The sequence below is a fragment of the Nicotiana attenuata genome, unplaced genomic scaffold (assembly GCF_001879085.1).
Source record: "Nicotiana attenuata strain UT unplaced genomic scaffold, NIATTr2, whole genome shotgun sequence".
In the NCBI taxonomy this organism is placed as follows: domain Eukaryota; kingdom Viridiplantae; phylum Streptophyta; class Magnoliopsida; order Solanales; family Solanaceae; genus Nicotiana; species Nicotiana attenuata.
The window spans coordinates 44,692-60,380 of NW_017672190.1; the positions used below are offsets into that span (position 1 = coordinate 44,692).

Sequence of the window (15,689 nt, forward strand, 5' to 3'; positions counted from 1 at the left end):
CTCTTAAACCACATTATTATATTAGTCAAATACAATTAGATTTGACAGAGTAAAAATATTCAATTTCAAACTGGTTTTGTAAAGTTTTGTTTACTTATCAATTTCGCGCAGTTAGGAAGTTTTTAGTTGTCTCAATTGTTACATTTATACCCCCTAATTTATCGTTAGCTGATTAAAAGAAATGCTGTTAAACATAAAAAGAATGAGGCCTACTCACCCCCCTTTTGTCTTCTTTACTTGCACAACCAGAAAAAAATACCTACTGTGACAACACATAAAGATTATGAACGCAACAATGTCATTATATAAGACTAACATAGGATTAATTCTGGGTAAGTATCTAACTTTTCCTTGCTATCTGTCACAACATTACAAGCAAAAATGAACAGACAGAACATGATCCCAGAGATTTTATTAACTTTGGTACTCCTACTACTTAACCTAGGAGGATCAAATAGCCAATTTATGCCTTGGCCACCTATTGTCACACGTCCACTTTGTCTCCATCAATTTACACTTGCTAACCATGCATGTCGATTTTTGCCATATACTCCATTGCCTCCACCATCTCCACCATCCATTACCCCTCCTACCCCTTCACCCGAGACACAACCGTCACCTCCTTTTCTTACGAGCTCCGAGTATGAAGAAACTCCTGTAGAAGAAGAATGTTGTAGGTGGATGAAATCAATCGATAGCGAATGTGTTTGTGCCCTATTGGCTCATTTGCCTCCTTTCCTTTCTAAGCCAATTCACCAGTATACTGCTGTGGTTGATGCATCTTGCAGTGTCACTTTCAAGTGTAGTTCGAGGATTAGGTATGAAAATGAGAAGTCACCGCAGTCTCCATGATGCCTATTTCACTACCTTCCTGACTGAAGTACGTTCAGATAATTATGTTTTATTAATAATTAAAATGGCATATGTTGGCAAGTTTGACAGACTCCGATCAGTATATTAATAGTCAATAAGTAAGGATATTTATGACGGGATATAGAGCTTAATTGTTAACCTCCTAATTAAAGGTTTAAATGTAGTACGACTCATTGTATCGCATTTTGTTATATAATATATAGTACTATTTTTCATCTCATCGATGCTTGGAGATTCTAAATGTAATAGATGGGCAGAGCAGTCTGAAATATTTTGATTTTCTAACAAAAAGAATAAGCATTCGAATTATCATTACATTAAACTCTCAATCTCCTTCGATTTCATTCACAATCACTCTCAAATCTTATCAAGATTTTCTTAATTCAATTTAGGGGTGACAATTTGAACCCAGACCCATTCAGTCCGCCCAACCCGCTCAAGGTTGGGTTGCTCATTCACCCACCCCCCTCACCACCACCCCCATTGTTGAACTCAGTCCATCTTGACCCAACCTATCTAAAGTTGGCTGATTTTTAGTGCAAATTGATCCATAATTTTAGTCCATCTTGACCCAGTCCATCTCAGCGCAAGTAACTTTTGACCTGCCCATTTATTGACTCAGCCCATTTTGACCGGCCAAAAATCAGTCCAACCCGCCCATTTGATTCAGAGATCAAAAGAGCGTTATAGGGAATCAATGATTCGTATCCGACCAAGTTCAATTGCCATAACAACAGCAGCAGTTATAATTGATGTTATCATGAGCAACTTGCTTGGACAGTTTAAACTGCAAGCTATATCTTAAGCAATTACTTTTACCTGCAACTGCCTGTGACAGGTTCTCACCATGAATGCGCGCGCCCAAGAATAAAAATAATAGAAGTTATACATTTTAACCATGAAACAGAGACTATATACTGTATTCAATACAAATTACATTGAGGTGAGAGGGAGGGAGGAGACACGCGACAATTGAAACCTTGTTCCCTGGATAACACAATATACAAGAGCACAAGCAGGTTGAACAAACAGAACATGGAAGAAATCTCCATCCTCTCTTTTTATTTATACAAATGAGTTCATCAACTGAACTATCTGTTACCTGACAGCCTCTCACACTTCCCCTAGTGCTTTTTTGATATCCGCCTGCAAGAAAATCAAAGGAGAACTATCAAAACCACCTCAAAATGTACATGAACCTCGTAAAGGGCACTATATAAGCTTCTTGATTGGGAGTCATCAACCAAAATTATAGTTCAGAAAAGCTAATAGTCTTTCATTAATACATGAGATAGTGGATATCTTGCTTATCGAAAAGTAAGTAAATAAACATTAGATAATGGAGATGGTAGCAACTTGAAACCTCCTCAAAGGCATGTTTTCTACTACTTCGTAGAAATGAAATCATATGCAAATGTTAACAAGATAAGCTTTAGTAAGTGGTAACGATTAAGCCTCCTGATACAACATATGTGTTGCGTTTTTATTAAGGGGTGTGAATGGGAAATGGAAGAGGCACCTTTTAGATTGCACCTCTCCATATCACCCTTCCTTTGTCTATAAATTTAGAGGCTTGGCCTCATTTTTCAGACATGAAAAATCTGAAATCTTTTCCCCTCTTTTCTACATTGTTGCATTATTTTCTAAATAAACATAAGTGTCAAGTGTGATTTGCTCCGTTTGTTGAGTTCGCTGAAGTTCTGTGATTTGAAGTGCCGCTATCACAGAATAGTTATTCCGTTCTATCCTGGGAGGAATTAATCCGTATACCTTGGGCAACAGTGAGGGGATTAAATTCCTTAAGGACACACTGTGCATTCAGTGGGCTCGGAATTATTTTTTACGTTTTGTTTATTGAACTAACGTTTGTTTACTTTAATGATTTTGAACATAGTAATACCAACAATCTTAAGGAATTTAATACTTTTCTGTGTTCATCATTTAATAGAAGTGAGTCGATTTCAAATTGACCTCTCTTTTCTTTTTGCCTAGACGATGCGTATGTTGGCTCAGTGTCACTATTGCGAAAGGTAATTAATTTCGTTTGAAGGTAGACGGTGAGGCAACTGTTGCGTCACTTTGATGAAAACAAAACTGCCTTGTTACTACATATTGCATTTTTGACACTTTCAAGGGACAATGTGATACTTTTAAGTTTTAAGAAAGACTTGGTTCCTCTACTGGATGCAATTAGAGGACTTCTTTAGCATACGGTTGGAAAGATATTATCATCGAGCACTCATGTCAATTTGGAGTGTTCAACCGTGGTGAAATTAAAAGTACACAAGATCTCAAAGCTATTGGAATTTTTCTGAAGCGCATATGGGTGGTAGAAAGTAAAGTGGAGGAATTCCTGATTGCAGACCACGATTAATTTATAAATTGATAAAAATCGGGTTATACTTTCTTACTCTATTCTTTTTCAATTAATCTTCTACCCTATGTGATTTATGAAATTTAATTTTGTAAATGTTAGGGAAGATGTTTATTATGTGATGATCTCAAAATATATCTTATTTGCGTGTTGGGATTAAGAATAACATATTGTTGAAGGAAAATTGTTATTTTGTTTACCAAATAAAATTGATTTGTTGGTTAGTATGCATGAAATTATATTCAAGGTTGTAAGACATGAATAGGCTTACAGTAATACTTGAAGTATCTTGAGATCATGAATATAAAATATGTAAAGATGAACATATATGTGTTTGATTAAAGAAAGAGATCAAACTGTTTAATGTGTTATAACGGTTTAGTTGGAAAACCATTTGGAAAGGGAATTAAAATTCTCGTAAAGTGTTATATGGAGACTGAAATCTTCGTGATTTTTTACTCCTGCTTCGAGATCAAAATCTGCGTGATTTTTTACTCGATTGTTGAGATTAAAGTCTTTGTGACTTTCTATTCATTTGTCGGAAATTAAAGTCTAAGTGACTTTATACTCGTTTTGGAGATTAAAATCTTAGTGATTTTCTACTCTAATTTATTATTCGGTTTGAAGATTAAAAACTTCATCGTTTATTAAATTTGATTGTGTCACATATTACTCGGTTTGAAGATTAAAAACTTCACCGTTTATTAGATCCGGTATCAGGTATTACTCGGTTAGAAGATTAAAAACTTCACCGTTTATTAATTCTGATTGTGTCAGATTGGTTTGAAGATTAAAAACTTCAGCATTTATTCTGACTCTATTATGACACAAACAACAGTTCATGTGGTTGGCTCTACAAAGTAATAGAGGCGGCGTTTGAAGAAATATGTTTGGAATATGGCATTATTCACCAAACAATTGCCCCTTACTTTGCGCAATCTAATAGAATTGCGGAAAGAAAGAATAGAACGTCAAAGGAGACGATAAATGCCTAGTTGATAAGTTCTGGTTTACCCAAAACTTGTGGGGGGGAAGCTATGCTTACAGCTTACCGAATACTCATTCACGTTCCCCATAGCAAGACACATTCCATTCCATATAAAAAAAATGGAAAAGAAGAAAATCCAACTTGAAATATTTCCAAGTGTGGGGGGTATTTGGGTAAAGTGCAAGTTCTTAAACCCAAAAGGATAAAAATTGGATCGAAAACTGTTGATTCGGTTTTTATAATATATGCAAGAAATAGTAAGGCATATTGTTTTCCGATTCATAAATCGTAAAATCCCGACATTCATATTAATACGGTAATCGGATCAGATAATGCTGAATTCTTTGAGAATATTTATCCGTATAAAAAGAAATGTGAGTCGTCTAGTGAAAATCTAAGCGAACTCGGGAAGAAGCAAAGGAAAGTACACCTAATGAGGTGAATCCAAGACGTCAAAGGACAACTGCTTCCATTGGATAATATTTTCTGACATTCTTGTTAGAAAATGAGCTTCAAACTTTGGAAGAAGTATGTCTTCCTCGGAAAGAAGTTGTCAATAGTAAGATAGAATCCATATTAAGTAATCGTACTTGGGAAAATGGTTGATCTTCCTCCAGGAAATAAACCTTTGGATTCTAAGTGGATTTTCAAAAGGAAAATAAAAGCTGATGGTATTATTGACAAATATAAGGCAAGATTGATTAAGGATTAAGACGATGAGAAGGTCTTGATTACTTTGACACATGCTTACCGGTAACGAGAATTACATCTATTCGGATGGTAATAGCGTTAGCCGTCGTGTATGGCCTTGAAATCCATCAGATGGGCGTAAAGATAACCTTCTTAAATGGATATTTGGATGAAGAAATCTAAATGGAACAACCTGAAAAGTTTGTGGTTCCTGAAAAAGAAAAGAAGGTGTGTCGACTTGTTAAGTCACTTTACAGACTAAGACAAGCACCCAAACGATGGCATGCGAGATTTGACCAAATAATATTGTCAAATGGTTTCAAAAATTAATGAGTGTAAATAATTGTGTTTACATTAAGAATACTTCAAGTCATATAGTCATTATTTGATTATATGTAGATGATATATTGATGAAATATTTAAAATGTGGGGGCTTTTAGCTTATGCATGACAAAAGCCAATGTTAGACGTAATGTCTAAGTGATATAATTTTTGAACCCCATTGATATGGTAGTTGGTAAATTCATCAACTGTTTAGTCTTAATGAAGACTAGTTGATGAAACTACTAATTCGGAAGTTGGTCACGTGCCTTTCTCGAAAGATCATTTTCTTTATTGAAAATTTATATTGTTTAGTTCTTTTATGAATGATGTCACTTTGAAGGTTGTGAATTTTCATAGAAAGATGTGTTTGTATGTTTTGTATAAACATGACCGTTCATGAACGAACGTATTAATATGTTGGTCTATAATGACGTGAACCAACCGATGAACATGATCAAAATCTATTGCAAGTTGGATTTGTTTCATGAATGAAGGTGCTATAATTTGCATATCATATAGACGTATGAATGAATAGCATACAAATCTTGAAAATGGCTGAATGATTGCGAAATGTGTTATATATTAAAAGGTTGTGGCCACAACTGATGCCAATCATTCCAGCTGTTGTTATAATTACTACATTAAGTGTAGTCAATAATATGATATGCAATCGGAAGTCGAGACATATTAGTCTACAACATAAGGAAGTTTGCATTAAACGTTCATGACAATGAAACGAGTTTTGAAGTATTTGAAATATACTCCAAATTATGCTTTGCACTACAATAAGTATCCCGAGATAATAGAGGGGTATAGTGATGCAAATTAGATCACCGGTTCAACCGATTCTAAACAGTCGGTAGAGGAGCAATGTCTTGGAAATCGTCCAAATAAATGTGTATTGAACGCTCTACAGTGGAGACTGAGTTTATAGCCTTAGACAAGGCCGGTGAAGAAGTTGAATGGCTCCGGAATTTCTTGGAAGATATTCTATTTTTGCCAAACCGTTGGCACCTATGTGTATACATTGTGATAGTCAAGTGGTAATAGGCAGGGCAAGGAGCGCTATGTATAACAGAAAATCTTGTCACATTCGACGGAGATACAATACGGTTAGACAACTACTCTCTAGTGGTGTTATCATGATTGACTACATAAAGTCGAGAGATAACGTGTCGGATCCACTTACAAAAGGCCTATCTAGAGAGGCAGTTGAAAGATCATCGAAGGGAATGGGGCTAAGGCCTAGGACAAATCATCATGGCGGTAACTCTACCTAGCAGACTGGAGATCCCAAGAGCTAAGTTCAAAGAGATCAAACAAAGTTATGAATGACGGTTCAACATTGTCAAATAACTCAACCCATTCTCGTGATGAAGACAATGTTCAGAAATCAAGGTAAAGCATTAAGGCTTTTTGATGAGTCAATAAAGCTTAAAGCTTTTTAATAATTTTCTAAATCTGGCAGGATATGACCAGATAGTGTGTCTATAGGATTACACGTTTAGAAATCACCTATGTGAGTGTTAAGTGTAAGTCGCTTTAAGGGGAATGAAAGTAAAGGCCCATTCTCTAAGCACTCATGAAACCAAGCGGTGTTCATGGCTGAAACGAACACAACCGTGAGAAGCAAAGACGGTTAAGGGTTAATTGTGTGACTTATGGTTGTCTAGGTTTACACCAAAGTTCGACGGTTCAAAGATATCAAATCTATCGATTGACCGAGTATATCCGACATAAGTTCACTACGGAAAGTTCAAAGGGAAACCTACTTATCCAAATGCGATTAATCCTTATTTGTGAATCACACAGTATTTTCATGCATGTTTTTCCTCATATGACCATTCCCTATTCATGTGGGGGATTGTTGCGTTTTTTTTAAGGGGTGTGAATGGGAAATGGAAGAGGCACCTTTTAGATTGTACCTCTCCATATCACCCTTCCTTTGTCTATAAATTTAGAGGCTTGGCCTCATTTTTCAGACATAAAATCAGACATGAAAAATCTGAAATCTTTTCACCTCTTTTCTACATTGTTGCATTATTTTCTAAATAAACATAAGTGTCAAGTGTGATTTGCTCCGTTTGTTGAGTTCGCTGAAGTTCTGTGATTTGAAGTGCCGCTATCACAGAATAGTTATTCCGTTCTATCCTGGGAGGAATTAATACGTATACCTTGGGCAACAGTGAGGGGATTAAATTCCTTAAGGACACACTGTGCATTCAGTGGGCTCGGAATTATTTTATGTTTTGTTTATTGAACTAACGTTTGTTTACTTTTCTGATTTTGAACACAGTAATACCAACAATATGTACATCATAATCTCCAGAAGAGAACAGTCAATGATGCCAAACAAGCAATGCATAGCGCTCCTTTCTATACATGAAAGTTTATTAACCTTCACTGTTCCTTATTCTTTTTGTTTCCTCTTCCTTTAAATATCTGCCTTTTCCAACTTTGGCATATCCTCATGTCAAATAGTATACTTCTTAAAAGCCGATATCATCAGCTCATACACAGTTCTCTACTTCTCTTCATCTCCTACTTTTCTTCCCCAACCACCCTTCCCCCTCTGGACAAAGTTTTAACTTTTGTCATCCTTTTTTTTTTTTTTTTGAGAAGGTAACAAGTTTTATAAATTAAGTAGAAAAACTTTAGCATAAAGATTATGCTCAGGGCTGCGACAGATAGATTCTGAAGTATTTATTGCCATGGAGAGCATGACAAGATAGTTTTTCTTACTGAAAGATAAGAGGAACCCTTGTGAGAAATTTCTATTTCGTGAGTTATAAAGGGACGTTTGGATAAGTTTATTTCCCATGAGACCAAGTAAAATAAGGAGATGATCTGGATATATTTGTCCACAAAATTATCTTATCCAGCAAATCATGGACATTTAAATAGAAGAAAGACTCGCAGGAAGGATCGGTATATTAGCTTCATTAGGACACAAGTTTTTGTCATACTTGTTGGCGAACTGCTAAGATGCAGTTACTTCAAAAACAAATCCTCACCTTTACCTTAAAAGATTTAAAATGTACAGGCAGAGGCAAGTAAAACCATATAAACTTCTGTGTTGCTGGGTTTGGAGGGGGGGGGGGGGTGTCTAAGAGAGAGAGAGGCCAACCTCAATCGCCAATGGTGTAGTAGTGGAGCCATAACGCTTGATAACTTTCCCTTCCTTATCTATCAGAAACTTGGTGAAATTCCATTTGATGCTGGAACCAAGAAAACCACCTTTGCTTGATTTAAGGAATTGGTAGACTGGTGCTGCGTCCGGACCATTAACTCGCACCTAGTTTGACTTTCAAGTTTGTTATTAGGTCCAAAAAATTACAATAAAACGATAAAAGATATTCTCAATAATAAGCTGCAGATAGACTCTTCAAAATCCTGATCTACGATACTGACTAATACATAGAATGCAAAAAGGTCATATATAGCAGGACGGCTGCTTCAAACTTCAGGTATAAGGGAAGAAACATGTGTACAACACAGTTGATGAACTTGAATTATCGCCTTTAAATTGAAATAACAAAGAAAAAAAAGGAAGACGAATGGCTAAAAAGTAAAGGAGCAGAGCAAAGCAATTGCTACCACACACATTCCCCTTTATACAGTTCTTGCTGATCTGTGGCAAGCCTACAAAATTAGATTAGGGAAGTTCCAATAAACGGATAACGAACCATTACAGCAATGGCAATAATTTCCCAATACATTTCACCAGCTTTTTGGTCTTTTAACGAGATTTAGTCCAGCAAATTGACAAGCTTTCTGTGGGATAATTTTTGTTCAACTAAAACACTCACCAATAGAATTAAAAGCAGACACTAAAAAGTAAGTGATATCTGAATGCTAAGATGACCATATGGCAACAAGAAAGATCCAAATAGAAGCAATGACATATGGTATAAAAACCTATAAAGTAGACAGCAAACACAAATGAGGATTACTTAGGAAAGTTTAGACAGAGATAAAGAGTAGACAACAACCTATTGGGAAATGTATTGAAACCCATAGCTTCTCTGTGTTACCCTTGAGTGCAATGCAGATCAGGTTTACATATGGAAGTTTAAATAAAGGTAAAGAGTAGAGCACGAACAAAAGTAATAACTGGAAATGATGCAATCATAAACAATAGAATGATTGGATTCAAAATGCAGCAAGTTAAAACATAGATGACCTAAATTCTAAACTTTGCAAATAACCTATTATCCCGATTCTGCTACTGGTCTTGTGTTTTTTACATGTACTATGCTCTAATTGAACTCTTATTCTTTATATCTGTACTTTTTCAGCATAATAGAGAAGACTGTGAGCTGCTTCTTTCACCCAAGAGACCACTAAGAGCATCAGTCTAATTGTAACAATAACTAAATCCATGTCATCAAATGAAAAGACCTCAATTATCAAAATTTATCAGTTATGTTATCTTACCTTTTGGAAAATGGGATATTCTGCCTTGAATCTTGTGCAAGCAAATTGTTGTGCTTCCTCACTTGTACCAGGCTCTTGCTTCAAGAATTGGTTGCAGGGAAAAGCCAATACCTCAAAGCCTGAAATTCAATTAAAATATATATGATGGAGATGTACGGCAGCTCGGTGCACAAAGCATCCCGCGTTCACGCAAGGTCCGAGGAAGGCGCCGCACCCCAAGGGATGTGATGCAGGCAGCCTACCCTGATGCAAGCATCAGTGGTTGATTCCATGGCTCGAACCGTGACTTATAGGTCCAACTTGACCATTGCTTCAAGGCTCCCTTCTGATGGAGTATGTACAGAGTCGCAAAATACCTCAAAGAGTACAAACTCCAGACAAAATTAATGAGTCAAGAGTAACTATATTTAATAAATACGAACATGTGATCATGTATAAGGCAGTAACTAATCTTAAGAATCTGGGGAAAGTTACCTTTATCCTTGTATTTGTTGTGGAGTTCAGTCAATTGGGTATAGTTGGAGTTTGTGAACCCACTGTTTCAACAAACATGAACACCATCACCATATGTCCAAGGACTTAATATCATCAAGAATAATACAAAAAATATCGTGAAAAAGAATAAAAGGAGAAACTTGAGCTGAATAACTAACAAATACAGTTATACAGTATAAGATATAGCTCAAAATTTAAAACTTGTATACAGAAAAAAGGGAAAAAGGAAAAGTGGAGACCATTTGGAAGCAACATTGACGACAAGAAGCACTTTTCCACTGTAGATGTTGAGGTCTACATCCTTTCCTTTGCAATCCTGTATATTGGAAACAACCCCACCAATTAAAAAAAAAAGGAACAAAAAGGAAATCCAACATACGAGAATGATTATGCCTAGGTAAAAGAGAAATTATCACCTTGACAGTGAATTCATGAATTGATTTTTGTGGAACTGATGAAGAGGCACCCATTTTGGAATTTTGACAGAGGAATTATGGGTCAGTGTATAGTTCTCTGTTCCCCTACTCTCAGATTGGTAATTTCCAAGAGTAGGGAATATTCTAGCAAAATGGGGCAAAGGAATTAAAATGGAGATTGGAGAATTTTAACAAAGACAAAGGAGAAAGGAGGCGACCATGATCAGATAATTGAGGGCAGTCCACAAGCTACAGCTTGGCAGGCTCCTTTTTCTGTTTTCTATTTTTGCATTTACAGCTCTGAACCAGAAACAGAAAATGTCCGAATTGCGACAGAAATGAATTTAGTAGGCCTTGCAATAGGTACGCTTAAATTATGGGCCCCTTGGCCATAAATTTTGCTAAAATATATTTGGGACTTTTTGGGAGAGAAAGAATTATAAGAAAATACATATGACTTCACACTATAACAAAAAATGGTTCATGTTTTTAAGTTTTATCTGACCTAGCCCATATTGTACATATTTTGAAAACACTAGCTCTTGCAAATTCAAAATCTGTGTTCTTACAACCATTGCTTCTAAAAGCTATGGAGTTAAATGTGTGTTCTCACAACTATGGCTTTCACTCTCTCTTCTTCTCGCATCTTTTACATATGCTAGGGGCCGTTCGCCATTACTGCTTCTCCCCCTATGTCACCTGGTTGCAATGTAGAAAAATTAAAGAGTAGAAGTCACCATTGAAGGTCATTCAAAGCTTTGCTTTCGAAAATAGAATTTTTTGAGTTTGTTAGTTGTTTGAATTGGGTGTTGTTCCAATTGATTGAAAATATCAAAAGGAGTTCAAAATTTAAATTTGAAGTGATTTGGAGAAGATTTGAGCAAGATTTGAGTTAAATTTCAGAAAAGTCAGTTTTTTGTATAATTATGTATAATCTTGTATAATAGTGTATATGAGTGTATAAACACATCTTATACACTCTTATACACTTTTATACACCTTTATACAAGCGTCTGTAGACGAACTTCTTCCACGATTTTCAGTTGCAATTCTTGTTCAAAACCAGTCCAAATCTCCATTAAATGACTTCAAATTTTATATATAACCTCCTTATACTATTTCTAACAAGTCTAAATAGCACCCTCTCCAAATTTCTCACAAAATCAAATTCGGAATTTAAACCCACATATTTAAGCTTGTTAAAAATCTAATTTTCGCCACCCAAATGGATTTGGTTTGTTCAACTAATATTTGAGTAACAGTTACTGATTCGAAAATTAACTTCAATGTTTGAGCAATCTTTTTTTAGAAATTAAATAGTAATTTTGAGAACCTATTGGAGTTGAATGTTAAATCTTAGCCTATTATTTTTGGGCTAGTTGGTTGTAAATTGAAATATGGGCTATAAAATTGAAAAGTAGGGAACCCAATTGTTCTTATGTGAAATTTTCCCATTTAAAAATAGTCAGATTTACAAATGGCCATTCAAAAATAATCACAGTTTCAAAAGTCATCGAAATTTAGCCACTTTTCATGTAAAGATAAATCTGAACGAAAACGCTGTTCAAAATTCGAAAAATACTCCAGCATAATATACTGGTAACTCCAGTATAATATACGGAAACTCCAGTATATTATACTGGAGCCAGCAAAGTATACCGGTCCAGCATAATATGCTGGAAGTTCATGCACAGGTGCACCAAACTCCAGTATATTATGCTGGACCGGTCTCTGTTGCAGCAAAATAGTGGCTATTTTTCAATGACTTTGCAAACGCTGGCTATTTTTGAGTGACCAGTTTGAAAACTGGCTAGCCCGTGCTAGTTTAACGATTTTTTTGGCAAATATATATTTGGCCATAGATTTTATCTACATTGGCAAATTCCCAAAACGCAAATTTCCAACGAGCTGGTTTGGGCCCAAAATATCATTATTATATTTTTTAAATTGCCCCAAACTTTTGTATTTTATAAAAGAGCCCACCATTTATTATTTTGTAACAATGTTGCTTCGTCTTCTCGGTCATCTAATAGTGTATTATGTAGTGCATTATAAAAATAATAATTTTGTACCAAATTTATTTATGTTCAGGACTATGGTTTGCGATAATATATTAAATGTTATCGATAAAGGTACTGTTGGGTATTTGTGATAGTTTTTAGAATTTGTGGGTATAAGTCATGTTTCATATTTTTTTTTAAAAAGTAAAATATATTTTAAAACTTATATCCAAACACATTTTCATCTTTAAACTAAACTTCACTCAATCAGATTTTTCAAAACAAATTTGGGAATCTATGTCTAGCTAGAAATCTTAACTTCAAGACGAAAAATTAAACTGAATAACTAAAATTCATGACAATTCCTAAATAATTATGTGGCTATCTGGTGTCATTTCTACTAATTTAGTGGGCCTTGCAATAATTAGCTTAAATTATAGTTGATGTCTATATTTTTATGGGTTTTCAATTTATATAATTACCATATTAAATTACGACTTAAATATAATAAATGCATTCAAACCAAAATATGGTCTTATGTAGGACATATATTTATTCGTCTGTTCCTTCTAATCGAGCCTTTCGATCCGTCGTTATACCTCGAGGTCAACTATTGCTTCGCCTCTGACCCATTACTAATTATTAAGAGAGATATTTCAACGCGAATCCAAATTACTAATGATCAGTTACTATTTCGGGCGAATTCGGATTATTCGAGCCACAGAGAGGATATTGGACAATGATAGAATAGCAAAAAAAGGTTATAGTACTAGTACTTTACTGAAGTAGGACCTCGCTTCTAATTAATATATATTCCTACTTTATAACGATTCGGCTGGTCGTTTCATGAGTTACCGTTCCGTTTTCCCCATTTCTGCTTCTTTATGTCTTGTTCAGCTGTATTATGTGGTATCGGGTTGGTTGGTTCGAGTTCGGAATGGTTTGGTAGAGTAATGAGACACTTAGTCTCTTAAGTTGGCCTTTTAGTTGGAAAAGTCAACCGGAAGTTGACTTGTGAGCAAATGATCTCGAAATTTGGTTTTTATGATTCGGATAGCTTCGGAAGGTGATTTGGGACTTAGAAGCGTGATCGGAATGTGTTTTGGAGGTCCAAGGTAGATTTAAGCTTGAATTGGCGAAATTGGAATTTTGGCGTTTTCCGGTTGGTAGCGGAGATTTTGATATAGGGGTTGGAATGGAATTCCGAAAATTGGAGTAGGTCCGTTGTGTCATTTGGGACGTGTGTGCAAAATTTCAGGTCATCGGACGGGGTTTGATGCAATTTTTGATCGAAAGCGGAATTTGGAAGTTTTGGAATTCATAGGCTTGAATCCGAGGGTGATTTGGTGTTCCGGCATTGTTTTGAGTGTTCCGAGGGTTGGTACAAGTTTGAATAGTGTTATTTGACTTGTTGGCGTGTTTGGTTGAGGTCCCGAGGGCCTCGGGATGGATTTGGATGGTCGCCGGGGAGTTTGGATTTTTGGAGCAGCTGCACAATTTTTCTGCTCTTGTTGTTTCCGCACCTGCGGCTTGGGGACCGCAGGTGCGACGCCGCAGATGCGTTTCAAGGGCCGTAGATGCGACCAAGGTGGTGAAGGGCAGGAGCCGCAGAAGCGGAGATCTGAGCGCACCTGCGATGGCGCAGGTGCAGATATTTGATCGCAGATGCGATTTTGAGCGGATAAGTGACTTCCGCATGTGCGACCATTGGACCGCAGGTGCGGTCACGCAGGCGCGTGTTTAAGGCCGCAGGTGCGGAATCCCTGTGCCAGAACCTATATAAGGTTTCCTTCGCGATTTTCAGCTTTATTTCACCATTTTTGAGTCGGTTTTGGAGCTTTTTGGGAGATTTTGAAGAGGGAATTCAAGGGAACTTCGTTGAGGTAAGATTGTTGAACCTAAAACTCGATCCTATGGCATTTTCTTACTGGTTAGACTTGGAATTTATGGAAACTAAGGGTTAAAAATTGAAGAACTAGGGCTTGAAATTGGAGACCTTTGAGTAGGGATTTGAGGGGTCGTTTGTGGTCGGATTTTGATATATTTGATATGTACAAACTCGGGAGAATGTAAGGATTCTATTGATGTGACTATTAATGGATTTCGAGACGTGGGCCCAGGGGTCGGGTTTGGTCAATTTTGGGATTTTTGGTGTAAATTGGTTATTTTCGAGTGGGTTTTGTTCCTTTAGCCTATTTTGATGTTATGACTCTGATTTTGGATAGAGTCTACGCGTGTTGAGGCCGATTCGAGAGGCAAGGGCATCGCGGGCTAGAGTTAGACCAGATTGAGGTAAGTAATGATTGTAGACGTTGTCCTGAGGGTATGAAACCCCGGATTTCACATCGTTGTGCTATTTTAAGGTGACGCACACGTTAGATGACGAGCGTGGGGTCGTGCACCATTGGGGATTGTGACTTGGTCCGTCCCGTGCGATTGTTAAGTCGCGTATTTGATTGAACACTATTTAATATTATTGTGTTTTGGAAATATTATCATGTTTGGGGCTAAATGCCGTGTTTGGGCCTTGTGCAGATTGTTTGGACCCTTAGGGACTTTTTACTACTTTTTTTCCTCACTGTTTTGATAATATTTACACTCAGTTTTTCTATGCTTTCAGTGATTTCATAACTCGGGTTTTATTTACTCCTTTTGAGGTTATAAGTGATATTTTGAGCCGAGTACCTGTTTTACTGTTTGCCCGAGGGGCTTGAGTCAGTTCTGACTGAGTGAGGCCGAGGGTCTGTGTTGTGAGGATATTATGGGATCGGGTTGCGCGCCACAGCGTGTTACATTGATTTGTGATATATGAGAGGGCTTGATTTGTTATGCCACGAGATGGCTTGTGATAGCGCTTGGGCTGTAGGAGCCCCTCCGGAGTTTGTACACCCCCAGTGAGCGCGGGTACCCAGTGTGTGTGATGTGATATTGTCCGAGGGGCTGCTGTGGTTTCATGTTGTTGCCCGAGGGGTTGGTTCTGTTGATATTATGCCCGAGTGGCAGTTTTTGATACTTGTTTTGCCCAAGGGGCTATTTACGTTTCTACCCTTTTACTCACTGTTTTCATCACTCGTTTGAGACTATTGAAAAAT

General features: G+C 36.7%; 2 protein-coding genes across 2 annotated transcripts; one reads left to right on the forward strand and one right to left on the reverse strand.

Annotated features, from left to right (window-relative positions):
* Positions 1-370: 370 nt before the first annotated feature.
* LOC109212234 lies at positions 371-1,024 on the forward strand. Its single transcript, XM_019375861.1, has one exon. It carries the CDS (start codon positions 382-384, stop codon positions 850-852), a length of 471 nt encoding a protein of 156 aa, XP_019231406.1. The 5' UTR covers positions 371-381; the 3' UTR covers positions 853-1,024.
* Positions 1,025-1,741: 717 nt separating this feature from the next.
* Positions 1,742-10,922, reverse strand: LOC109212236 (probable glutathione peroxidase 5). The gene is made up of 6 exons (XM_019375864.1): positions 10,598-10,922; positions 10,421-10,497; positions 10,161-10,222; positions 9,687-9,805; positions 8,377-8,544; positions 1,742-2,019 (listed from the first exon to the last, which is right to left on the reverse strand). Exons 1-6 carry the CDS (start codon positions 10,649-10,651, stop codon positions 1,987-1,989), a joined length of 513 nt encoding a protein of 170 aa, XP_019231409.1. The 5' UTR covers positions 10,652-10,922; the 3' UTR covers positions 1,742-1,986.
* Positions 10,923-15,689: the final 4,767 nt, after the last annotated feature.

Excerpts from the sequence above, each read along its gene's own strand:
- LOC109212234 (XM_019375861.1), top strand. The coding sequence starts at position 382 with ATGAACAGACAGAACATGATCCCAGAGATTTTATTAACTTTGGTACTC.
- LOC109212236 (XM_019375864.1), bottom strand. The coding sequence starts at position 10,651 with ATGGGTGCCTCTTCATCAGTTCCACAAAAATCAATTCATGAATTCACT. Across the intron at positions 9,806-10,160 it reads CAACAAATACAAGGATAAAG|GCTTTGAGGTATTGGCTTTT; the intron begins GTAACTTTCCCC and ends ATTGAATTTCAG. Across the intron at positions 8,545-9,686 it reads AATATCCCATTTTCCAAAAG|GTGCGAGTTAATGGTCCGGA; the intron begins GTAAGATAACAT and ends AAGTCAAACTAG.